This window comes from Tupaia chinensis, unplaced genomic scaffold (genome assembly GCF_000334495.1).
Source record: "Tupaia chinensis unplaced genomic scaffold, TupChi_1.0 Scaffold000582_1, whole genome shotgun sequence".
In the NCBI taxonomy this organism is placed as follows: domain Eukaryota; kingdom Metazoa; phylum Chordata; class Mammalia; order Scandentia; family Tupaiidae; genus Tupaia; species Tupaia belangeri.
The window spans coordinates 399060-420220 of NW_006160098.1; the positions used below are offsets into that span (position 1 = coordinate 399060).

At 39.4% G+C, this 21161-nt stretch overlaps 1 protein-coding gene across 1 annotated transcript in view; it reads right to left on the minus strand.

Moving 5' to 3' along the window:
* The window catches only part of ARAP2 (ArfGAP with RhoGAP domain, ankyrin repeat and PH domain 2), a 188304-nt gene that overhangs the window by 93857 nt on the left and 73286 nt on the right, over positions 1-21161 (minus strand). Inside the window, exons 10-13 of the mRNA XM_006158365.3 lie at positions 9847-9962; positions 6695-6894; positions 3332-3417; positions 1944-2126 (exon numbers count right to left, since the gene is read on the minus strand). Coding sequence (XP_006158427.1) covers positions 1944-2126; positions 3332-3417; positions 6695-6894; positions 9847-9962 — 585 coding nt within the window. The remainder of the gene's footprint in view (positions 1-1943; positions 2127-3331; positions 3418-6694; positions 6895-9846; positions 9963-21161) is intronic.

Below are 21161 nucleotides of genomic sequence, written 5' to 3' on the forward strand. Positions count from 1 at the left end.
CCCAAATCCACAATGTACTCTTTACACACATATTCTATGGACCTCTGATATACAGAATTAGATAAAGCATAATCTAGGTTTCAGATACCCTCTTATTACTCTAAGACTATTTGGAATATTGGCCTATTAATTTAATAATACAGTTAGAACCATGAGAACTCTATCCCCAGCAAAATTAACTATCACAATGAAACCTACATATAACTGTATGGTTCCCTACGTCTTGTCTGGTCCCCAGAAAATCCCTCACCTAAACATCCCATAATGTGTCCTGCACTCATTGTACACTGTTGCTGTAAGAGTAGGTGGTATCCTCTCTCTATCACTTCCAAAGATATACAATGAAGAAAAACTTATTTTAGGGGAAGTAAACCAAGAAAACAGAAATATGAGTCAATTTTATATAATTCACATTTTCAATTATAAACAACCATCTGTATTTTCCAAACTGTTCAGCAAAATGCTACTTCCCTAGGGATCCTTATCAACAAAGATTACCAATAAAATCATATTAGAGGTGCCATGGTGGTTAAGGAGCTGGATTCCCACATGACCCTCAACAGTTCAAGTCCCAGATCTGGAGACTTGGAAAATCATGCCAGGGGCATGTGCGTGTCTGCCCAAAAATCCATGGAGGAGCCTGGAGGAGAAGGGATCGAGGCGTGACCATTCCCCCCAGGTGGATGATTTCTCACTTTCCCTTTCATTATCTCTCTTTGTCTCTCTGGCGAGTGCACATGCCCTGTGGCAAAAACCTTAAACAAACAAACAACAAAAATCATATTCAAGAAGGGTAAGCAGGGGATATAGAAAGTAAGGTACTGGCTTCCACATGGCTGACTGTACTGTTCAAGTTCTGGACCTGCTGACTTGAAAATCACACCTGGCACATATACACACATGCCTAAAGTCCCAGAGGAGCACAGAGAAAAAGGGACTGCAGTATGGCCATCCTCCGGGGGGGTGGGGGGGTGTCGGTGATTTCTCAGTCTCTCTCTCTCTGGTGCATATACTTATGGCAAAAATTAAGAAAAAAAAAATTGAACAGAGATGGGAACCAGCAGTTAGCATAATGGCTATGTCGCTAGACTCCCACGTAGTCGACCGTGGTTCGCGTCCTGGACCCGGTGGCTTAAAACTCACACTGGGCACATGTGCGTGTGTGCCCAAGATCCCGAGAGGAGAATGGAAGAGAAGGTAAATATTGGGGGGTGATTTCTCGCTTTCTGTCTCTATGTCTCTGTCTGTCTGGCAAGCGCACGCGCCCTATAGCAAAAACCTCTCAAAAAAAAAAAAAAATGAACAGAGAGACAGAAAGAAAATTTAGCCACTAAAAAAATTGGTTTCTAAAGGCAAAAATTGATAAATAGCTATACATAAAAGATTCTCGAACATGCCAGAGATGAAACAACAATTTAGAAAAAGAAGAGCTGAGGGATATTTAACAAAACTTTTTGCATGACGTCTTTAGTAAAAAATAATAATAATACGTGTGTGTGTGTGTGAAGAAATAGGCACACAAAGACCTAGAATCCTTCTGCCCAAAACAAAGGAGATGCCAAATCCACAGCACTAAGCAAATGAAAGCTTGTAACAATAAAGGAAGTCCACCATGTCAACTTTGGTAACATCATTAGCAACGCAGGAGCTGAAATTAGAGTTGGTATCCTGCTCCTAAAACAGAAAAAGCTGTCAAAGTTTTCATGATAAATCTGAGTTAGAAGACAGTCCAGCTATGGAAAAAGATTTTATCCTCTTTTAATAATGGATCCTAACGTAAAACAACCGGCAGAAACAACTGGCACAATCACACAAGAGGAAATTAAATAAAATAATAATTGTATCTAATTGTATCAGATCCTCTACTACTTCTTTCCAAGTATCTTGGCATATGCTTAAAAAGACATTAAAGTCCATCCCCACTATGATGTGTTACTAAGTACCTTATTTAATTCTTCTTTGGTAAGAGATGCCAAAAGGGTCTTCCTGAATTTCCCTTCTTTATATTTCTGAGTTATAAAGTTTTTTCTCTTTTCTACTGGCGAGTCCACATGTAATTCTTCATCCTTTTGAAGATTACCAGCCCAAAAGTCATTCGCTCTTTTGTTTCCAATGACGATGAAAAGCTAAATTGCCAACAAATTATAAAATGTACTGGTTTGTAAAATATATTTGCGCAGAAAATTGGCTCACTTTATAAATTAACACTTAACTTAGTATAAAACACCAGAAAACCCATGGAAGACTCAAATCTTTCAGGAAGATGAAGTGTGAAAGCAGATACTACATCTATTTTTAACATAGCCAAGCTGTTCTAAATAATGGGGGAAAATTAACTTGGAAAGAAACTGCAATTGCTGTACAAGATTGCTATTCTTTGAAACTCATATTGAGATAGATAGGTTTAAAATGCAGAGGCAAAGCATTAACGGGACAAGGAAATGTGGTATTATCTGTTGAAGATAATTTTATAGTTTTATCAACTGGATTAGGGAGAAATGTTCACATGTTGAAATATTCACTTTGTAAGCTAAATAACATGATTGAATGTATAAAAGAAAATGAAATTTTAAAAAATAATAAAGACTGAGCTTATAAAAAAAATTTTTTTAAATAAAAAAAAGTGGCTGAGCAGGTGGGTTAATGCTGTCTAGGGGGAGTGGTAGTGAACAAGGACACAGGAGAAGGAAGTTAGACCCAACCTCAGTTGGTAAGAACATAGTAAATTCTGCCGAATGTTTTCATTTTTCTTCTATTTTTCCCATGCTGGATGAAAAGCAAAGAGTTCTTTTCAAAAAGCTTTTAAAACAGCTGTCAAGATGTTAAAAGTAGTTATTACCATTAAAATTGGTGCTTTTTATTTTTAAAATAACTTTATCTCGCTTAGGAAGCACTTTCAAAGCCACTGCAGGTTGAGCATCTCTCATCCAAAAATCTGAAATCTAAAATGCTCCAAAACCCAAAACTTTGATGTAAAAAATGGAAAATTCCATGCCTGAGCATGCTAAGTCACATTCAAAATGCTGCAATGAAAAAATATTTTATAAAATGACCTCCAAGGTAGGATAGGTGTTATGTGAAAACATAAGTGAATTTCATCTTTAGATTTAGGCCCTATCCCTAAGATACTTCATTACATATATGCAAATATTCCAAAATCTTAAAAAAAAAAAAAAAAAAAAATTAGAAATCCCAAATACGTCTGTTCCTGAATGGTTGGATAAGGGGTTCGCAACCTGCACTATTAGCTCCTAAAGTGATTCATGCTACTCCATGAGTATCTTGTCCCCAGGTCCTGTTAACTACCACCCCACAATGAAACAAAACTTACCTCAATGAGCTCATTGCTCCAAATGCTGGCATCCATTTTGAGACTTCTCACCTTAGAATCTTTTGGTCCCAAAGATCTATGCTGTCCTGAAGTCAAAAAACAACTGCATTTTCATGTGCATGTAAATTTATCTTCTAAAAACAAATATCTTCTCAACACACAGCAATATCTATGTTTTCCTCAATGCCCATAGTGTTAAGAGTAGTGGTAACATTTATGTAAAATCATAACCAACCACTATCAAGATAGCAGTAATTACCTTCATCACCACTCTGAACCCTTATAAATATACACTTTTAAAAGAATATATATATGCAAATATACACATACATATGCATGCATGTACATATGTGTGTACATATGTACGTGCATACATATAATTTTGCTTCATATGGTAATTTAAAATCATAGGCATATGAAAACCTTTTATAATGGTTTTATTTAAATTCCATGTATACATGAATGCTAATTCCTCTATTAAAAAAATCTAGCTACAAATCGAATAAATACGTACTTTAAAATCTGTTGTGGATTCTTTATTCTACTATTGTGCCTGGACAAGAGTGAAAGTGCCCAACATCCTTTTTAACTGCCAATATGTGCATGGGGTCTCCAGAGAGAAAAGAGAGGTATAAACTGTTTTCCTTTATTTCTCCATGCCATAAGCACACCCTCACTTGGCTAGTTTTTCAAGCCACTGGGGCCAGGATTCAAACTGTGGCTGGCCACGTGGAATCTGGCTTTCCACACACAGCACTTAATGGCTTTGCTATTGGGCTGGCCCCCAATAACCTATTATCATCATTTCAATGAGCCATCACTGAGTCGTTACTGAGTACCCAGGCATATACCAGATGCCTTTCAGGCTAAGGAGAGTAAGTATACAAGTATAGAAGATAAGGATCCTTCACCTTATGAGCCAAGTTTTCTTTTCCTACATTAGGTAAGAGGTTACTCCCTTTCTTTCTTGAAACAGAAACTATTCAGAGCACAAAGACAAAATCTTTTGGCAGGAACTTGCATAGGTTTGTATGTCTGAAGTCTACCTAAAGTCAATACTCAAGAGAAAAGAAAAACTAAAAATCTCGTAGGAATGGTGGAAAAGGATTGTTGAAATAGCCTAGGTGAGAAAAAACAGAAACAAGAGAGGGAAGACAGACTTGGAGCCACCGTGAAGATAAAACTCACAGGACTCAGTGATGAGGAAAGGCCAAGACGGCCATCAAGCCTTGGTCTTGAGTGTAGGGTGGACAATGATATTGCTTGTGATTAATATAACCAAGATCAGGAATGTAAAAAAAAGTTGTAGATTTATATACTGAGCTAGGGACGGCAATGAGGGCTTCAATTTTTGCTTGTTATTTCTGAAGTATCTTTGGCAAACTGAAATAGAGATTCGAGTTAGAAGATGATGGTCAAAGTCTGGTGCTCATGAGAGTGCGAATGACATGCTTAAAAACGATTGCTGACTTCAAGTGACACATTACATCACTCAGAAACAATGAGGTGGAAGAGAGCTGCAGAGGAAGCACAGAATGTCACACACACTTTAGCAAGAAAGAGATGGAAAGTAACCTGAAAAAGAACAAAGGGGGTGGGGGAGAGTGGTGTGCTGGGAGGACAGAGAGCTTAGAGGGACATATACTGGTCAAGGTCTCAGTGCTGAGGAAAAGACAGTAAAGATAGGAACTGACCCCACGGAAACTGAGAGCTAAGATATTATGGTCGATGTGATAAAAATACTTCCACTGGAGGAGAGAGAAAAGAAAGCGGAGTACAGAATGCTGAGGAAAGACTAGAAGGAGAAATGATGAAAACCCACACAGACTGCTACTTTTGAAAATACCTGGCCTCTGAAAGGGAAAACATGGTGAGCCCTAGACCAGAAAGTGGCTGGTGTTAGCGAGACAGACGCAAGCAAGTTTATACGCTAAAACAAGAGAAACCACAGTTGAATAGTTACTTAAAAGACTAAGTGACAGAGGATCCTAAGAAGGGGGAAAGCGTGAGGAGAACAGCCTTGGACGGCTCTCTTCCAGTACGACTGGAGAGAAAAAAATAGGAGAGGGATAAACACTCAAAGGTGACTGCTGACATCTGTTGTTGTGACTGATCCTGTTAATTAGCTGGTGAGGAATCTAACACAGTATGATGAGAAGTGTTGCAGAACAGAGCGTGACAAAGCATTCTGGGCATGAAGCAACAGGTGGCATGGTGGGTCCTTGCTGTCTTCGCTCTGGCTAAGTCAGGTGCTCCTCCTCTATATTCCCTCATCGACTTTGCACTCAACTCTAGTCCTGCATCTACCATGCTCTATTGAAATGATATGTATGCAAGTGTGGAGAAAACACCGGGTCTTATGTATCACTTTTTTTTTTTTTTGAGAGGTTTTTGCTATAGGGCGTGTGCTCTCACTAGACAGACAGAGAGAGAGACAGGGAGACAGAAAGCGAGAAATCATCCCCCAGGGGGGATGGCCATGTCACAATGCCTTCTCCTCCATTCCCCTCTTGGGATCTTGGGCATGCACACACATGCGCCCAGCATAAGTTTTAAGCCACCGGGTCCGGGACGCGAACGGCGGCCGACTACATGGAAGTCCAGCGACATAGCCATTATGCTAACTGCTGGTCCCCTTATGTATCATTTTTAATATCTCCAACCAACACCATAGCTGGTATTCTAGGTGTGTGTGTAGGGTGGGACATAGAGGAGAGAATAGGTACTGGAAAATGGAAGTGAGGTTGAGATTGTAGTTAACTTCCTCCAAGACCTCGATGACCACATACCTAAGCTGTTACATGACCAGCTGGTCCCTCTTCTCACCTAACAACTCTGAGCTCCCAGACCCTGAGATCAGATGATCAGGTCACTCAAGAAAACCAGACATAGTACCAGTGGATTGTCATAAATACCAATGCTCTTGTGAGATGTTTCTACTAGAATTTCCTATTCTAAGATCTCGGATCTGATATACTAAGTTAAGATCTCAGAGCAGCCCTGATGTGAAACACATCTCACAAAAACATGACTGGGAAAAATGGGCAAACCTCCACATAAAAATGCAAGCTTGTTCAGGGTGCTCTCTGAAACACACACACACACTTAAAAAATCCCCAAATGTCGACATTGTCTTTTTAAAATCCATAGCCTCGTAGGCACAAATAGGATTACATGCTAAAATCGATTTTGACAGCCACGTCATGCAAAGGAGACATTTAGAATTATATTTCTGAATTTGATTTCAGTGGGATTAGTCTGATTTTACTTTTCACAACCATTAGCTAAGACACATGACGACAAAGAACATTTTAGTGCTGATCTGCCACAGAGCGGTGATGAGCACGATGCATCGTGAATTACCTGCACACTTCTTACAGATGACAACACAGAGATTGATAGATGCCCAGTCGGGATCCGGGGCTTTACAATCTGCACAGCTCCTGTTAGACTCGTTGAACCAAATCTTCTCAGCTACTTCGTAGTCAGAGAGGGTTTCTGCTATCGACTGCTGCACAGCTTCAATCCAGTCTTGTTTCTCTTTCTCAGACTCGGCTGTAAAGCTGCAACAACGAACGTTTCAGCGTTATCGATTGCCCTTGTAAAGGCCAATTAAGCAGTGTGTTCAATGTGCATATTCATTTCACTCTCAAATTAAACAGCAGCTGACAAGTCTACCCTCCGGACAGTTTTGGATGGCCTTTTCAGTTAAAAATCATCTAATTTCACAATTGTTTTTCTTGTCTTTAAATTTCCCCATGGCTTAGGACTTTTGTTTGTAGATCTTAAATCCAAATGAACACACACATTTTTCTAACCACGATATAAAAATCGCCTTGTTAGGTCAAAAAAGCTACAATGAGAGATCATGGCTATAATATTCAATACGAGACTGGCAGAATTTCAGGACTACTGGGATATTTTGCCAAGCAGGTATGTCATGAGAGTCTGAAACTAAATTTTCAAAAACACCCACCTGAAATGATGTCCCCCCCCAGACTTAAAAATAGATTCACTTTTTAATTAGAAGCCTGTCCAGATGGCTTCAAAAAACTGAGAAATCAAAAAAAGTTCTAACTGGTTTTACTATTCTAACAGTACTGACTCATTTTTAACCATGTTCTGGGTTATTCTGATTCTTGGTGCTACTGGTACTTGAGTGTAGACATAAAACATTAAATACCACCAGTTCACTCCTTCAAGAAATACGACCTGAGGGCCGGGCACTGGTGTAGTGCTAACTGCAAAGCCAAGAGGCTGATCCAGATGGGAAGGTCCCAGGTTTGCACCCACACACTTCCCTGAGTGCGCCATGCACCTGTGGGCCACAATATGGGGCTAGCCGAAGACGGAAAAAGATCACAACACTAAGGCTCTGAGGTGGATGCTGTCTCTCTGTAACTCTCACTTTCTGTCTCTTTTGCTCACGAAGGAAATAAAATAAAGGGTCATTGGAAAACTCATGACATACTTTTCTATGCAAAAATGCATCATGACTTTTCCAACAACCCAATAAATAAAGGAAAAAAGAGAAAAAAAAATGAGTATCTATGACGTGCCAGAGAAGGTGTTATGGTGCTCTGTACTCAGTTGACCATGACTCACTAAATGATGCTTCACGTTAAAATGCTCTGTTCTAAAGTTGAAAATGCTCTGAACTATAATGAACACAGTAGATGGTTAACATGCTCTAAATAATCCTTAATGAGAGTAAGTAGTCTACACAGATGATACTTTGAGGCATCTTTTAATTCCAGCACTGCTATGATAACGATAACGTTAGTGGTTTTGAGTTCTATTAGATGTCAGTTACAGCCAATACCTGCATTTCAGTTTCTGCACATGATGAAAACAAAGCTTGGTACTCTTAATGTATTATTTCTTTCTCAGAATTTCAGCCAGTGGAAATATGTTGACAGATAAAATAAGTAACAGACAAGGTAGCATCTTTGAAATTGCTAAGTAACTGCCAGTCCTTCAAAGGCCTAGAAAAAATAGCCTCTAACATGTACAGTATCCTGGGGTCTGTTGATTATATATGTCAAATGAATACAGTTGAACTCAACAGACACTGACTAGTCACTTATTCTGTACACAAAAGAGTCACTGTGGGACCAGCAGTTGGTGTAATGACTCTGTCGCTGGATCCCCATGTAGTAGACCACGATTTGAGTCCCCGACCTGGTGGCGTAAACTCACACTGGGTGCATGTGCATATGTGCCCAAGATTCCGAGAGGAGAATGGAGAAGAAGGGATAATGGCATGGCCATCCCCCTTGGGGGGTGATTTCTTGCTTTCTGTCTCTCTGTCTCTCTCTGTCCTTCTGGCAAATGCATCCACCCTATAGCAAAAGACTCTCCAAAAAAAAAAAAAAAAAAGAGTCACTGTAAAATACCTGCTATGCTGTAATAAATTCTGCTTCATTGTAGTAATGACACAGTTAATAGAATACCATAATACAAGATAGGTAGCAAAATGCTAAAATCTGTGGATCAGTAAGTATTGCAAAAGCCATTAAATTCCTTATTTTAAGCTGGAGTGCATGAGGAAATCAAATGAAGCAATTGTAATTGCTACAGAAAAATCTTTTTTTTTTTTCTTTTTTAGAGAGATTTTTGCTAAAGGGCACATGTGCTCTCCAGAAAGCTAGAAAGAAACACACAGAAGCAAGAAATCACTCTCCAGGGGGGATGGCCATGCCATAATCCCTTCTCTTTCATTCTCCTCTCAGGATTTTGGGCATGCACACACACCTGGCGTGAGTTTTCAGGATTCGAACCACGGTCAACTGTAAGGGAGTCCAGTGACGTAACCATTACACTATCTGCTGGTCCCAGGGCATAATCTTAAAGGAATGATTGTATTTGATTAAGCTATAAAAAGGTAAATAAGAATACAAAGACAGTGTACTATGCTCATTTTATTCCTTCTAAATATAAAGAAACTTGCCACTCGTTGTTAATAAAATAATTAACATATTCACCTAACTTACGAAGAAAATGAGGTATTAAGAAAAGAAACCACTGCAATTTCATGAAGAAGCTTCTTTGTGTGAGACTATCTGAGTCACTTTTACAAAGTGTTTTTACATGCTAGCTAATAAATTAAACAATGTGAGAAAGAAAATTTTAAGTGTCCTCTAAGAGATAAAAATCACCACTAGCAATACGAAGGTGCAGCATCAACCATGCCTTCCTATAGCAGAACACACAAGCGCTGTTTAAAAATAGCTTACCTGAGGGACCAGCAGTTAGCCTAATGGCTATGTCGCTGGACTCCCATGTAGTCAACCGCGGTTTGAGTCCTGGACCCAGTGGCTTAAACTCATGCTGGGAGTTTGTGTGTGTGTGCCCAAGATCCTGAGAGGAGACTGGAGGAGAAGGGATTGTGGCGTTGGCCATCCCCCACGGGGGGGGGTGATTTTTTGCTTTCTGTCTCTCTCTATCTGTCTGGCGAGTGCACGCGCCTTATAGCAAAAAGCTCTCCAAAAAAAGAAAAAAAACAAATAGCTTACCTGAAACTCCTGTAGGGAGTGATGATTTCAAAAGACTGTTTCACAGTTCGGTCCACTTGCTTTACATTTGCTACATTCATAGGGATTATGGTAATGCCAAGACCGCTCTTAAAATCCTGGTTTGAAGAAAAACAAAAAACTATAAAGAAACAAACAAAAATAAAAGGTTTTGAAAGCACAATCGTATTTCCTAAAAGTCAAAAAAATCCTACCGAACTTTACTGAGTACATGAAATTCATTCATTCCAAAATGGATTTAGAGTGGCTTTCTCATCACAAGTAGTCACTCAATACAGGCTTCCACTGTGCCATTCTAAGCGTGACTGTTGGGCTGTTGATAAAATAGGGGTTTCTTTCACATGAAAGACAAATTGACAAGACCAGAGATAATGACCTGGGCACGCCCTGCTTCTGAAAGTAGGCATTCTATGCACCTTTATTCAGTCAATAAAGGAAACTAACAGGTAACCAACACGTACCATGTATCAAGCAGTTTTCTGGATGTAGGAGCCAAATGACACCGTCAGGTTAGCATAATCAATGTTTATATAAAAAGCTGAGGATGGGTCCAGCCAGCATCTGACATGGTAGTTAAGGGGCTGGACTCCCAGAGAGCTGACTACAATTCGAGTCCTGGACCCAGTGGCTTGAAAATCACTCCAGGTTCTTATGCATGTATGCTCAAAATCTGAAGAGGAAAATGGAGGAGGGATTGTGGCACGAGGGTTGATTTCTAGCTTTCCCTTTCTGGGTTTCTCTCTCTAGCTAGTGCACATGCCCTATGGCAAAATACCTTTTAAAAAATAATTTTAGTTGAAAAAAAAAAAAAAGCAGGCTGAGGAAGGCAAGGGTCCAAGAGGTAAGTTTACATGAGAAGCGTATATACTTGGACATGGTAGACGGGACTGGAAGCCCACGCTATCTGTTCTGGTTTACAAAGTACCTTTGCTGTCACATTGTTTTTCTCCTCATTTATTCTCAAAATAAGCAATACCTGTTTTATGAAGTACATAATTTTCCTTACTTTCCGGTGTTTTATGGTCCTCTTCCTTCAATCTGATTCTGAGAAAGCACCTCTAATGCTATTCTGGTATGAAAATTGCCATTTGTGCTCATCTCTAGCCACAGTGTTGAGGTTTTCTCACAAAACTTAGAAACTTCCAAAGACTAGAAAGGCAACATTTGAAAAGTACTGAAGTTTTCAATATGCTATCTACTCATACGTCTCTTAGAATTAATCAAATAATGGGGCCAGCAGATGGTGTAATGGTTACGTAGCTGGACTTCCGCCTAGTTGACCACAGTTTGAGTCCCAGGCTTGGTGGCTTAAAACTCACACCGGGCACATGTGCATGGGTGCCCAAAGTTCCAAGAAGAGAGTGGGGGCAAAGGGATTGTGCATGGCCATCCCCCCTGGGAAGGTGCTTCTCTCTATCTGTCTCTATCTCTCTGTCTCTCTATCTGTCTCTGGTAAGTGCATGCACCCTATAGCAAAAATCTCTTTAAAAATAATTTATCAAATAACTAAACTCAACACATTACAAAATATAATCTGTACCTCAAAAAAGGCATCATCTAAGTGAACAGACTCAGATAAAATATGCTCTGAATTCCTACACTGAATTATGACGAGGAAAAAGAGCTGTACTAAAGACAAAACAGAAAAAATACTGATCTATTTTCAATAAGGACACTTGACAGAGACCATAAAAGCAGCAATTCACAGACCTCCTTTTCTCTCCTGTAATACAGGCTAAACGTAACATTATTATTTTTTCCATCTCCCTTACACACAACAGTGGTCATATATGTCATAGTTTTGATCAATAAAATATAACTAACTCCTGGCAGGGGAAGAAGAGAGCAGACGAAAGCCTTTCACGCTCTTTCTTCCTCCTTGGAAATAATATCTAGAAGGACTGAAGCCAGTTGACAACTTCAGAATTTTGAGATGAGACGAAGCTTAAGGATAAATTATTATGCTCTAAGGATGCCAAAGTGAGGGAAAATATAGGAAGAACCCAGTGCCATGGTAACATCAACTCTCCACTTCTACACCAAGAGATTTGTAAAATCAAATCCCTGTCTATTCAAAATATCCTCATGCTTTTGCCAATTACTAGTAATGCACTCGTGGGACCAGCAGGTAGCAAAATGGCCATTTAGCTGGACTCCCATGTAGCTGACCACGCTTCGAGTCCCGGACCCGGTGGCTTAAACTCACGCCAGGTGCATGTGCGTGCATGCCCAAAATCCCGAAAGGAGAATGGAAAAGGGATTACAGCGTGGCCATCCACCCAGGGGAGTGATTTATGGCTGTCTGTCTGCCTGTCTCTCTCTCTCTCTGGCAAATGCATGTGCCCTATAGCAAAAAACCTCTCCAAAAAAAAAATTAATGCACTCCTAACTAATAAAATAAGGATATAAAATACCTTTACAGTAAATACACACTTTTAAGTGTATCCAGTTACCCAGTCACTCATTGTGGAAAAACCTCTCATATATATATATATATATATATATATATATGAATATATTTTAATGTACAGGTTTCTGTTAGGATAAGATGACTCATTTAGAAAAAAAATAATAATCAATTGAATAGAAATTTTTTTCCTGAAGAATGTACAACTGTCTCCTTTTGTTTGGAGAAATAAGGCATAAATTAGAAATCAGGAATATGGAAAAAAGGCAGAAAAATGCTGAGTGTTCTAAAATAATTAGAACCAAAGCAATATACAGATATTCCTTGAACAGTGGGATCACAAGCCCATCCTAAGATAAAAATACTGAGTCGAAAATCCACTTAACACTCCTAGCCTACCTAAAATCATAGCTTAGCCAAGCACACATGCTCAAAATACTTACGTGAGCCTGGAGTTGGGCAAAAACAGGTAACACAGCTTCGTTTACAATAAAGGATTGGGTAGCTTATGTAACTTATTGAATACTGTACTCAAAGTGGAAACAATACATCTACAGGTACTTGAAGTACTGCTTCTACTGACTACGTCACACCATCTCGGAGCCGATAAATCGCAGATTGACCCCTTGTAAATGAAGGACCAGCCGTTCTTCCATTATCACACTGTCAGCCCAGTTCATGAAAAGTAATTGTCAATATGATCTATGTGGCAAGAAGAAATATTGAGCTTTTTCTAATCTGTCACATTTTTAGTAAGTTTCAGCTTGTATTTACTTATTAAATTGAAAAAAAAAAAAAAAAGAAGCCCAATTATCTATACCAATGCTCCTGCTGGATAAGTAATTGCAAGATAAATCCCCAATGCCCATGACTCAAGCTCTCTTTTCTAAATAAGGAAATAAAGTGGGAGATGCCAAATGAGAATTTTTTCTTGTTTTAAAAGGGAGAGACTTTTGTGATAGGGCATGTGCACTTGCTGGAGAGACAGAGAGAAATTGAAAAACAAAAGGCTAGAAATCACCCCCCAGGGGGGATGGCCACGCCATCTCCTCCCTTCTCTTGGGATTTTGGGGCATGCACACACGTGCACCCAGCATGAGTTTCAAGCCACCAGATCCAGGATTCAAACCACAGTAGAATATGTGGGACTCCAGCGACATAACCACTATGCCATTGGTTGGTCCCGAAGATGAGAAATTTTAAAAACACCTTTTGGATGGCTCACTTTAATACAGGGATAAACTCTAGAATAAAATACTCAGACTGACTGTTCTTTAAACAATTCTCCACAGTGCGGCTTTTGACAAGGGACAGTTGCCAATACCACTCCAGGCTATATGTCCTGAGGAGGCCCCACCTGAAGGTTCCAGCTGTTACTGAGGGAACAGGCCCACGTGTTTTGGCCCATGGATGGTACAAATAATCTTTCCTGAGAACCGATGAAGTTTCTGCCACAACAGGAGGTTCCTCTCCTCCACTAACCGCCAGGAAAAGCCTGTGTGTAAAAGCTGTAACGTCCGTGAAAATAAGCCAGGACCAGCTCAACGCCCCAAATTCCAATTTCTCCCAAACAAGAAAAGCAAAGATGGCTTCTTTTTTTTCAGCCTGGGAAATCGTAACCCATTTGTCAGCTGCCTGCCATGGCCATATGGTTTAGAGTAATTAGAGTATCCACAGAACGCACCAGCACAAATCAACTGTAAAATACACAGCAGTATAACCAGATAAATGTCAGTGCTCTCGACAGCTATTAAGTGGGAAATAACTGCGCAATAGTCCAAATACTACTGGTGACGTAACGCTCTTTTCCCAGACAGTATTTGGAACATATTGAGGGTAGTTCCTATTCTTCGATGTTCATCAGACTTACGTGGGGTCCTCTGTTCCTTTCTCCCTGAGATTCTAATTCTGTGACTCTGAAGACGTCACCTAAGAATCTTTCATTTACAAAAAGACAACGAAAAGAAAGCCTGTGATTCTCATGTAAGAGGTCTTCAAAAAGGTCACAGGCAACGACATTACAAACAAAACACGCTATGTATGGATTTCCAAACGTTGTGTAACAAAATGAACCAGTGCTTTAATTCCACTTGTTCACAAACTTTTGGAGGGGTCCCCTCACATGTGACCAATACTCAGAAAGACTGAATTAGGTAACAGAACCACTTGCAGAATACAGACAGTACGAGTCTGCAGTGTTTAAACAGCAGGACATAAACATTTCTCTCTGCCTTCTGTAAAAGTTTACAAAGCATGCAATCAGAATATACAAAATCCTCCTGAAACCATGAAGAATATTGGATAAAAATAAGTAGGCCAGGGCCAGCAGGGGGTCTGGTGGTTGAGGCGCTAGATCCCAAATGGCCCCTTGCGTGATTTGAGTCCCAGAACCAATGGCTTGAGACGTGTGGGGTGTGTGTGTGTGTGTGCCCGAAATCCTGAGAGGAGAATGGAGGAGAGGGGATCGTGTCATGGCCACCCCCCTAAGAGGTGATTTCTTACTTTTCCTGTCTCTCAGTTTCTCTCTGCCTCTCTCTAGTGAGCACATACACCCTATAGAAAATAAAAAGGGAAAAAATAAGAAGACAGGTTAGACTGTAGGGCTGTCAAGATCCTCCTTGTCCTTGGTGGCAACTCCTATACACATGTACAGAGGTTTAAAACCATCTCTCTTCATTCGGTCTACACAGTATACTCCATATATGGTTTATATCTGTTGGTATGAGGTGCTCTGGAGTTTACAGACGGCTATGGTTTTCTTGAGAATTCTAAGTAGACCATATGTAACCATTTTTTTAAAATGGGAAAATCAGTCCTAGCAATGTATTGGCTTTTTAAGTATATAGTGTGAAGTTTTGGACCTGCAAATAAAAAAAAAAAAATTTTAATTAAAAAAAAAAAAGTGTAAGACAAGGGACAAGGTACCTGTCTCGAGGAAGCTATAATCTAAGGAGGAAATGAGAGAAAGCGTATTAAGTGCAATGTAAGAAAAATGTCTGGATGGACAGCCAGCACTGAGCAGCCCAGAAAAGAGATTCTGGTCATGAAAGGTTTTCCAAAGGAGAGGACACTGCGCTGGTCCAAAGATAAAACCCAGACCAGCTTAGGGTTCAGGTGCATCTCTGTTGTTCCAGTTCACTCATTCATAAAGTGAGGATGGCCAACTGCGTCACCTTGGTGAGGATTAAGTAATGCAGTAAAAACGCAGAGCAGGATGTCTGGCACACAGTGAGTGCCAAGTAGGAGTAGTTAACTATTATTAGTACCCACTGCACATCCCTAATCTGAAAACTTGAAAGGCTCCAATATCCAAATGATTTGAGCGCTGATGCGACACAAGTGGAAAGTTCCAAACCTGACCTCAGATGACAGATCACAGTCAAAATGCTGCAATTCAAAACCCACGTATACAATAACCTTTGGGCTCTGTGGATAATGTATATAGGAAACCTAAATGGATTTCATGAGGTTTGGGCCCTCCCCATGATACATGCAAATATTAAAAAAAAAAAAAAATCCAAAATCGAAAACATTCTAGTCTTCTCAAGCATTTCAGATAACAGTTACTCAATATAGATTCTTTTATACCTTTTGGATTTGAAGCCAACCTGTTAAAAAGTCAACTCTAGGAATACACATTCAAAAATAACTAGCAGGCAGCAATAATTTTTTTTAAAAAGGAATGAGATGTGAATGTTACATGCTCGAGAAAATTAAAAATAAATGATCCATTCATTGTAAACTGATCATGAGCTCTAACTATCTGCCTTTCAGATGCAAGCCAAGGAAAACCCAAACTTTCAACCTTTAAGAAGGATATAAACTGGACCGAAAGACAGCAGCACAGAAATTCAGTGAGGAGAACTGGGTTATAATAGAAAGTGAAAAGGTAAAGGCGGATTCTGGAGAAAGCAACATTTTTGATTTAATATGCTGTGATAGAATGCAGGGTCTCGAAAAGCAGAAATACCCACTAGGACTTCAGTAACACAGTGGCCTGGCCTGGCTTAGGGACGTGGATGCTGAATGGTGTGAAGGATTAAGTGGGAACTGGGCATCAGAATCTTGGTTAAGTCAACATAGTCTACCTAAACCTCAACTTCCTACCTTACGAAAATAGAGTAACAGCTATCTTACATAGCATTGTTATAAATATTAAATGAATTAATGAATTAATGGCCTGATATATCCATGTAATTTTTGAGGGTTCTAAATACCAAAGTTATCCTTCCATAAAAACTATTTTCATTGTATGTATAATGATGGAAAATAGTCATACCAAGGATTCCATACTAAACATGGAGGTAGAATTCATGATAAATATTCACTGAGATGCCAAAACAGGTGACTTAAAAAATCTGTGGCAACAGAATGTGGCTAAAATGACCCTTCAAAACTACATAGTAGAAGAGCAAAATAAAAATCTGATCCGAAACAGAAAAATGGAGCAAGGGTACATGAACCCCAAATCTGCAGAAATCTCGAACCTATATTTAGAAGTACTAGATGCCAGGTTTCCATGCCAGGCAATGAAGAACTCAGTGCTTAAACATTTGTCAGAAACAGATGTGACATTGTATGTCATTGGCACCAGATTTCCTGGTCAACACCAGATGCAGGGTTTGGCCAGACGCAGAGCCCAGAGAATCTGAGGCCACCACCTCCATCCCCCTGCCTCTTCTGTGCCACCCAACCCTGGCCCTAGGAGGGCCATTTAGATTCCATCAGGGTTTCATTCCCTTGCCAGAACAGCAGGGAGCATTACCTTGGGGGTAATGAGTCTCTTGTTACACCCTCATTTGAGAATGTTTTATCAAGTGAGTTTATGTAGTTAGAACAGCAATGCTACAATTATCATCCAACAGATACACTAACCCACCAGGCAAGACATCTGGTCGTAAAAATTCACTAATACTAACACGATATTCAAAAAACTCATCAGGGAAGGATAGGAGAGTGGCTGTCACAATAGAATAAATGAAAAGTAAAGCTAATTCTCTTACATTCGCCTTCATGTCCCTTTACAGAAATGACAGCAACTTCTGCAAATAGCAAGTCAAATAGTTCAATGTAGGTTTGGATTTATCTCACTTAAATGTTTTAAAAGCACTGGCTTCCATGCTATAAATATTTCAAAATAAATAATTTAGAAAACAACTATTGATCCAAGATACAGAAAATCTATATGCGTTAAACTGACTGAACAGTTCCATGAAGTAATCGAAATATCTCCCACAGAAACATTAGCTAAGAGTGAAGAAAAGTAATACAGCTCAGAGAATTAGTAATAGAAAATATTCTCTGAAGACTAATATTTTTGTTATACAAAGAGTTTAAAGCCCAAGAAAGACAATAAGTACATGGAGAGAGAAGACAAAGAACTTGCAGAGAAAAAAATACCTATGTATGTAAAACTTTAAAAGAAAATGTTAAAAAAAGATAGACTCTTTAGCCAAGAAAGTGGTTGTGAAAGACCACTAATTCAATAGGTCGACCCTATACATATTTTACTGAATGTCAACTTGTTTCCTGGGACTCCTGAGGAAATATTAGTGACTAAAGTAAATATTCACACTATTAATTTGAGAATATAAAAATGTAACACTTTTAAGGTTAAATGTAACTGACACCTATTCACATTGCTAACAGCATTTTGACTGTAAACGACTCTTTAAGAAACTTTCACAGAAATTCTTGCCAGAACATAACAAGAATCAGAAAAGAATGCAAAGCTACACAGTGAGGGGCTGTTCTGGCTTGGATAACAATTTGACCCCAAGAGGTTCTTGTTTTGAAATTTGGCCTCTAATGTAGCATCACTGCAGTCGTGAGGCCTGGTGAGCAGTGACAAGGTCTGGAAGCATCAGCCTCAGGAATGGATTAATGTTGCTTTGTGAGGCACTGGTGAGTTCTAGCTCTGGTGATAGGGGAATAGTTCTTGAGAAAGCAGGTTATTAAAAAAAAAAAATGTGGCTGTCCCGGTTTGCTCTCTCTGCATGCACCCACCTTTCTCTCTGCTCCTGTAAGTCAGGCTGTGACATAGATTGGACCGATGACAACTTTATGCCTTTGGAATTTCTAGACACCAGAATCGTGAATCAAATAAACCTCTATTTCTTCCTAAATCACTCAGTCTCAGGTATTCTTGTTAGCAACATAATGGTAGACAATAGACAGGATTGTAAGATGGTACTAAATGCTTTTTTAAGGAATTAATTAATTTTATGTATTCATTCACTTATCTTAATTTGACCAGAGAGAGACAGACACACAGAGAGAAAGAAAGCAAGAAAGCAAGCCACTAGGTCCAGGACTTGAACTGTGGTCAGCCATGTAGGAATTCCAGCACTTTAACCACCACACCACCTGCTGGCCTTGATACTACTAAATATTTAACCAATGATATTTAATTTATGTGATAATATCACCTGCAGGCTTTGCAATAAGGTAGCAATCAGTTATAGAATTTTAGCGCCAGCTTCTACCATGCCATTTTTCCATTTTCCTCTCTTAACAAATGTTATTACATTTTTCTTTATATTTATAGTTCTCTTCACCTTCTCCTTTTTCTTTTAAGAGAGACTTTTTTTTTCTTTTGTGATAGGGTACATGAGCTTGCCAGAGAAAGAAACAGAAAGACAGAAATCACCACCACCCCACCACCACACCCCCACCACCCCATGTTAAAAAAAGATAGACTCTTTAGCCAAGAAAGTGGTTGTGAAAGACCACTAATTCAATAGGTCGACCCTATACATATTTTACTGAATGTCAACTTGTTTCCTGGGACTCCTGAGGAAATATTAGTGACTAAAGTAAATATTCACACTATTAATTTGAGAATATAAAAATGTAACACTTTTAAGGTTAAATGTAACTGACACCTATTCACATTGCTAACAGCATTTTGACTGTAAACGACTCTTTAAGAAACTTTCACAGAAATTCTTGCCAGAACATAACAAGAATCAGAAAAGAATGCAAAGCTACACAGTGAGGGGCTGTTCTGGCTTGGATAACAATTTGACCCCAAGAGGTTCTTGTTTTGAAATTTGGCCTCTAATGTAGCATCACTGCAGTCGTGAGGCCTGGTGAGCAGTGACAAGGTCTGGAAGCATCAGCCTCAGGAATGGATTAATGTTGCTTTGTGAGGCACTGGTGAGTTCTAGCTCTGGTGATAGGGGAATAGTTCTTGAGAAAGCAGGTTATTAAAAAAAAAAAATGTGGCTGTCCCGGTTTGCTCTCTCTGCATGCACCCACCTTTCTCTCTGCTCCTGTAAGTCAGGCTGTGACATAGATTGGACCGATGACAACTTTATGCCTTTGGAATTTCTAGACACCAGAATCGTGAATCAAATAAACCTCTATTTCTTCCTAAATCACTCAGTCTCAGGTATTCTTGTTAGCAACATAATGGTAGACAATAGACAGGATTGTAAGATGGTACTAAATGCTTTTTTAAGGAATTAATTAATTTTATGTATTCATTCACTTATCTTAATTTGACCAGAGAGAGACAGACACACAGAGAGAAAGAAAGCAAGAAAGCAAGCCACTAGGTCCAGGACTTGAACTGTGGTCAGCCATGTAGGAATTCCAGCACTTTAACCACCACACCACCTGCTGGCCTTGATACTACTAAATATTTAACCAATGATATTTAATTTATGTGATAATATCACCTGCAGGCTTTGCAATAAGGTAGCAATCAGTTATAGAATTTTAGCGCCAGCTTCTACCATGCCATTTTTCCATTTTCCTCTCTTAACAAATGTTATTACATTTTTCTTTATATTTATAGTTCTCTTCACCTTCTCCTTTTTCTTTTAAGAGAGACTTTTTTTTTCTTTTGTGATAGGGTACATGAGCTTGCCAGAGAAAGAAACAGAAAGACAGAAATCACCACCACCCCACCACCACCACCACCACCACCACCACCCCCAGGAGGAATAGCCATACCGCAATCCCTTCTCCTCTTGGGATTTTGGGCACACTCACGCTTGGTATGTTTTCTAAGTCATGGAGTGTAGGACTCAAGCCATGATTGACTACATGGGAGTCTAATGACATAACCATTACACCATCTGCTGGTCTCCTCTTCTTAAAATTGATCTGGAGGGGCCAACAGATGGCATAGTGGTTAAGGTGCTGGGTTCCCACATGGCCAAACATAGTTCCAATCTCAAAACCAGTGACTTGCTTTCTCACTTTGTCTCTCTCAAGTGAGAACATATGCTTATAGGAAATTTAAAAATAATAAGAATGAATAAAACTTATAAATAATTCTTTAAAAACACTTATCCAGAAAAAGAAACAAATAAAAATACCTAACATATCTGAAGACATTTCTCTGATTCAGTCAATACTACTTCAAGTTTCAGATCCTACAGTCTACTAATGATGAAAGGGAAAGAAGGGGATAAAAAAAAAAAAAACTGACTGGAACAACAGGTAAAACCACTAGTGTATGTAAACTCCATGTTGACATCTCTTACTTATGGAGTTTCAACCACCAGTAAACTGTCAGCAACATGCGGCTGGTATCCTCCTTCCTGTGGTCATGCCACTTCTCTTGGAAAAAAGAGAACTTTTTTAAAAAGCAAATACATTAATTATGATAGTATTTCAGTAGCTATTTTAAGTTAGGGTAAGTTCTTCAATGTTAGAAAAGATAAATTCAAAAGAAGGGAAATGATTACTGAAAATATAGTTGCAGGGATGCTTGACAAGGACTCTTAAGAACACCTGTTGTGGACCAGCAGTCAGCGTAATGGCTGTGTCGCTGGACTCCCGTGTAGTCGACCGCAGTTCAAGTCCTGGACCCGGTGGCTTAAACTCATGCTAGGCACGTGTGCATGTGTGCCCAAGATCCCAAGAGGAGAATGGAGGA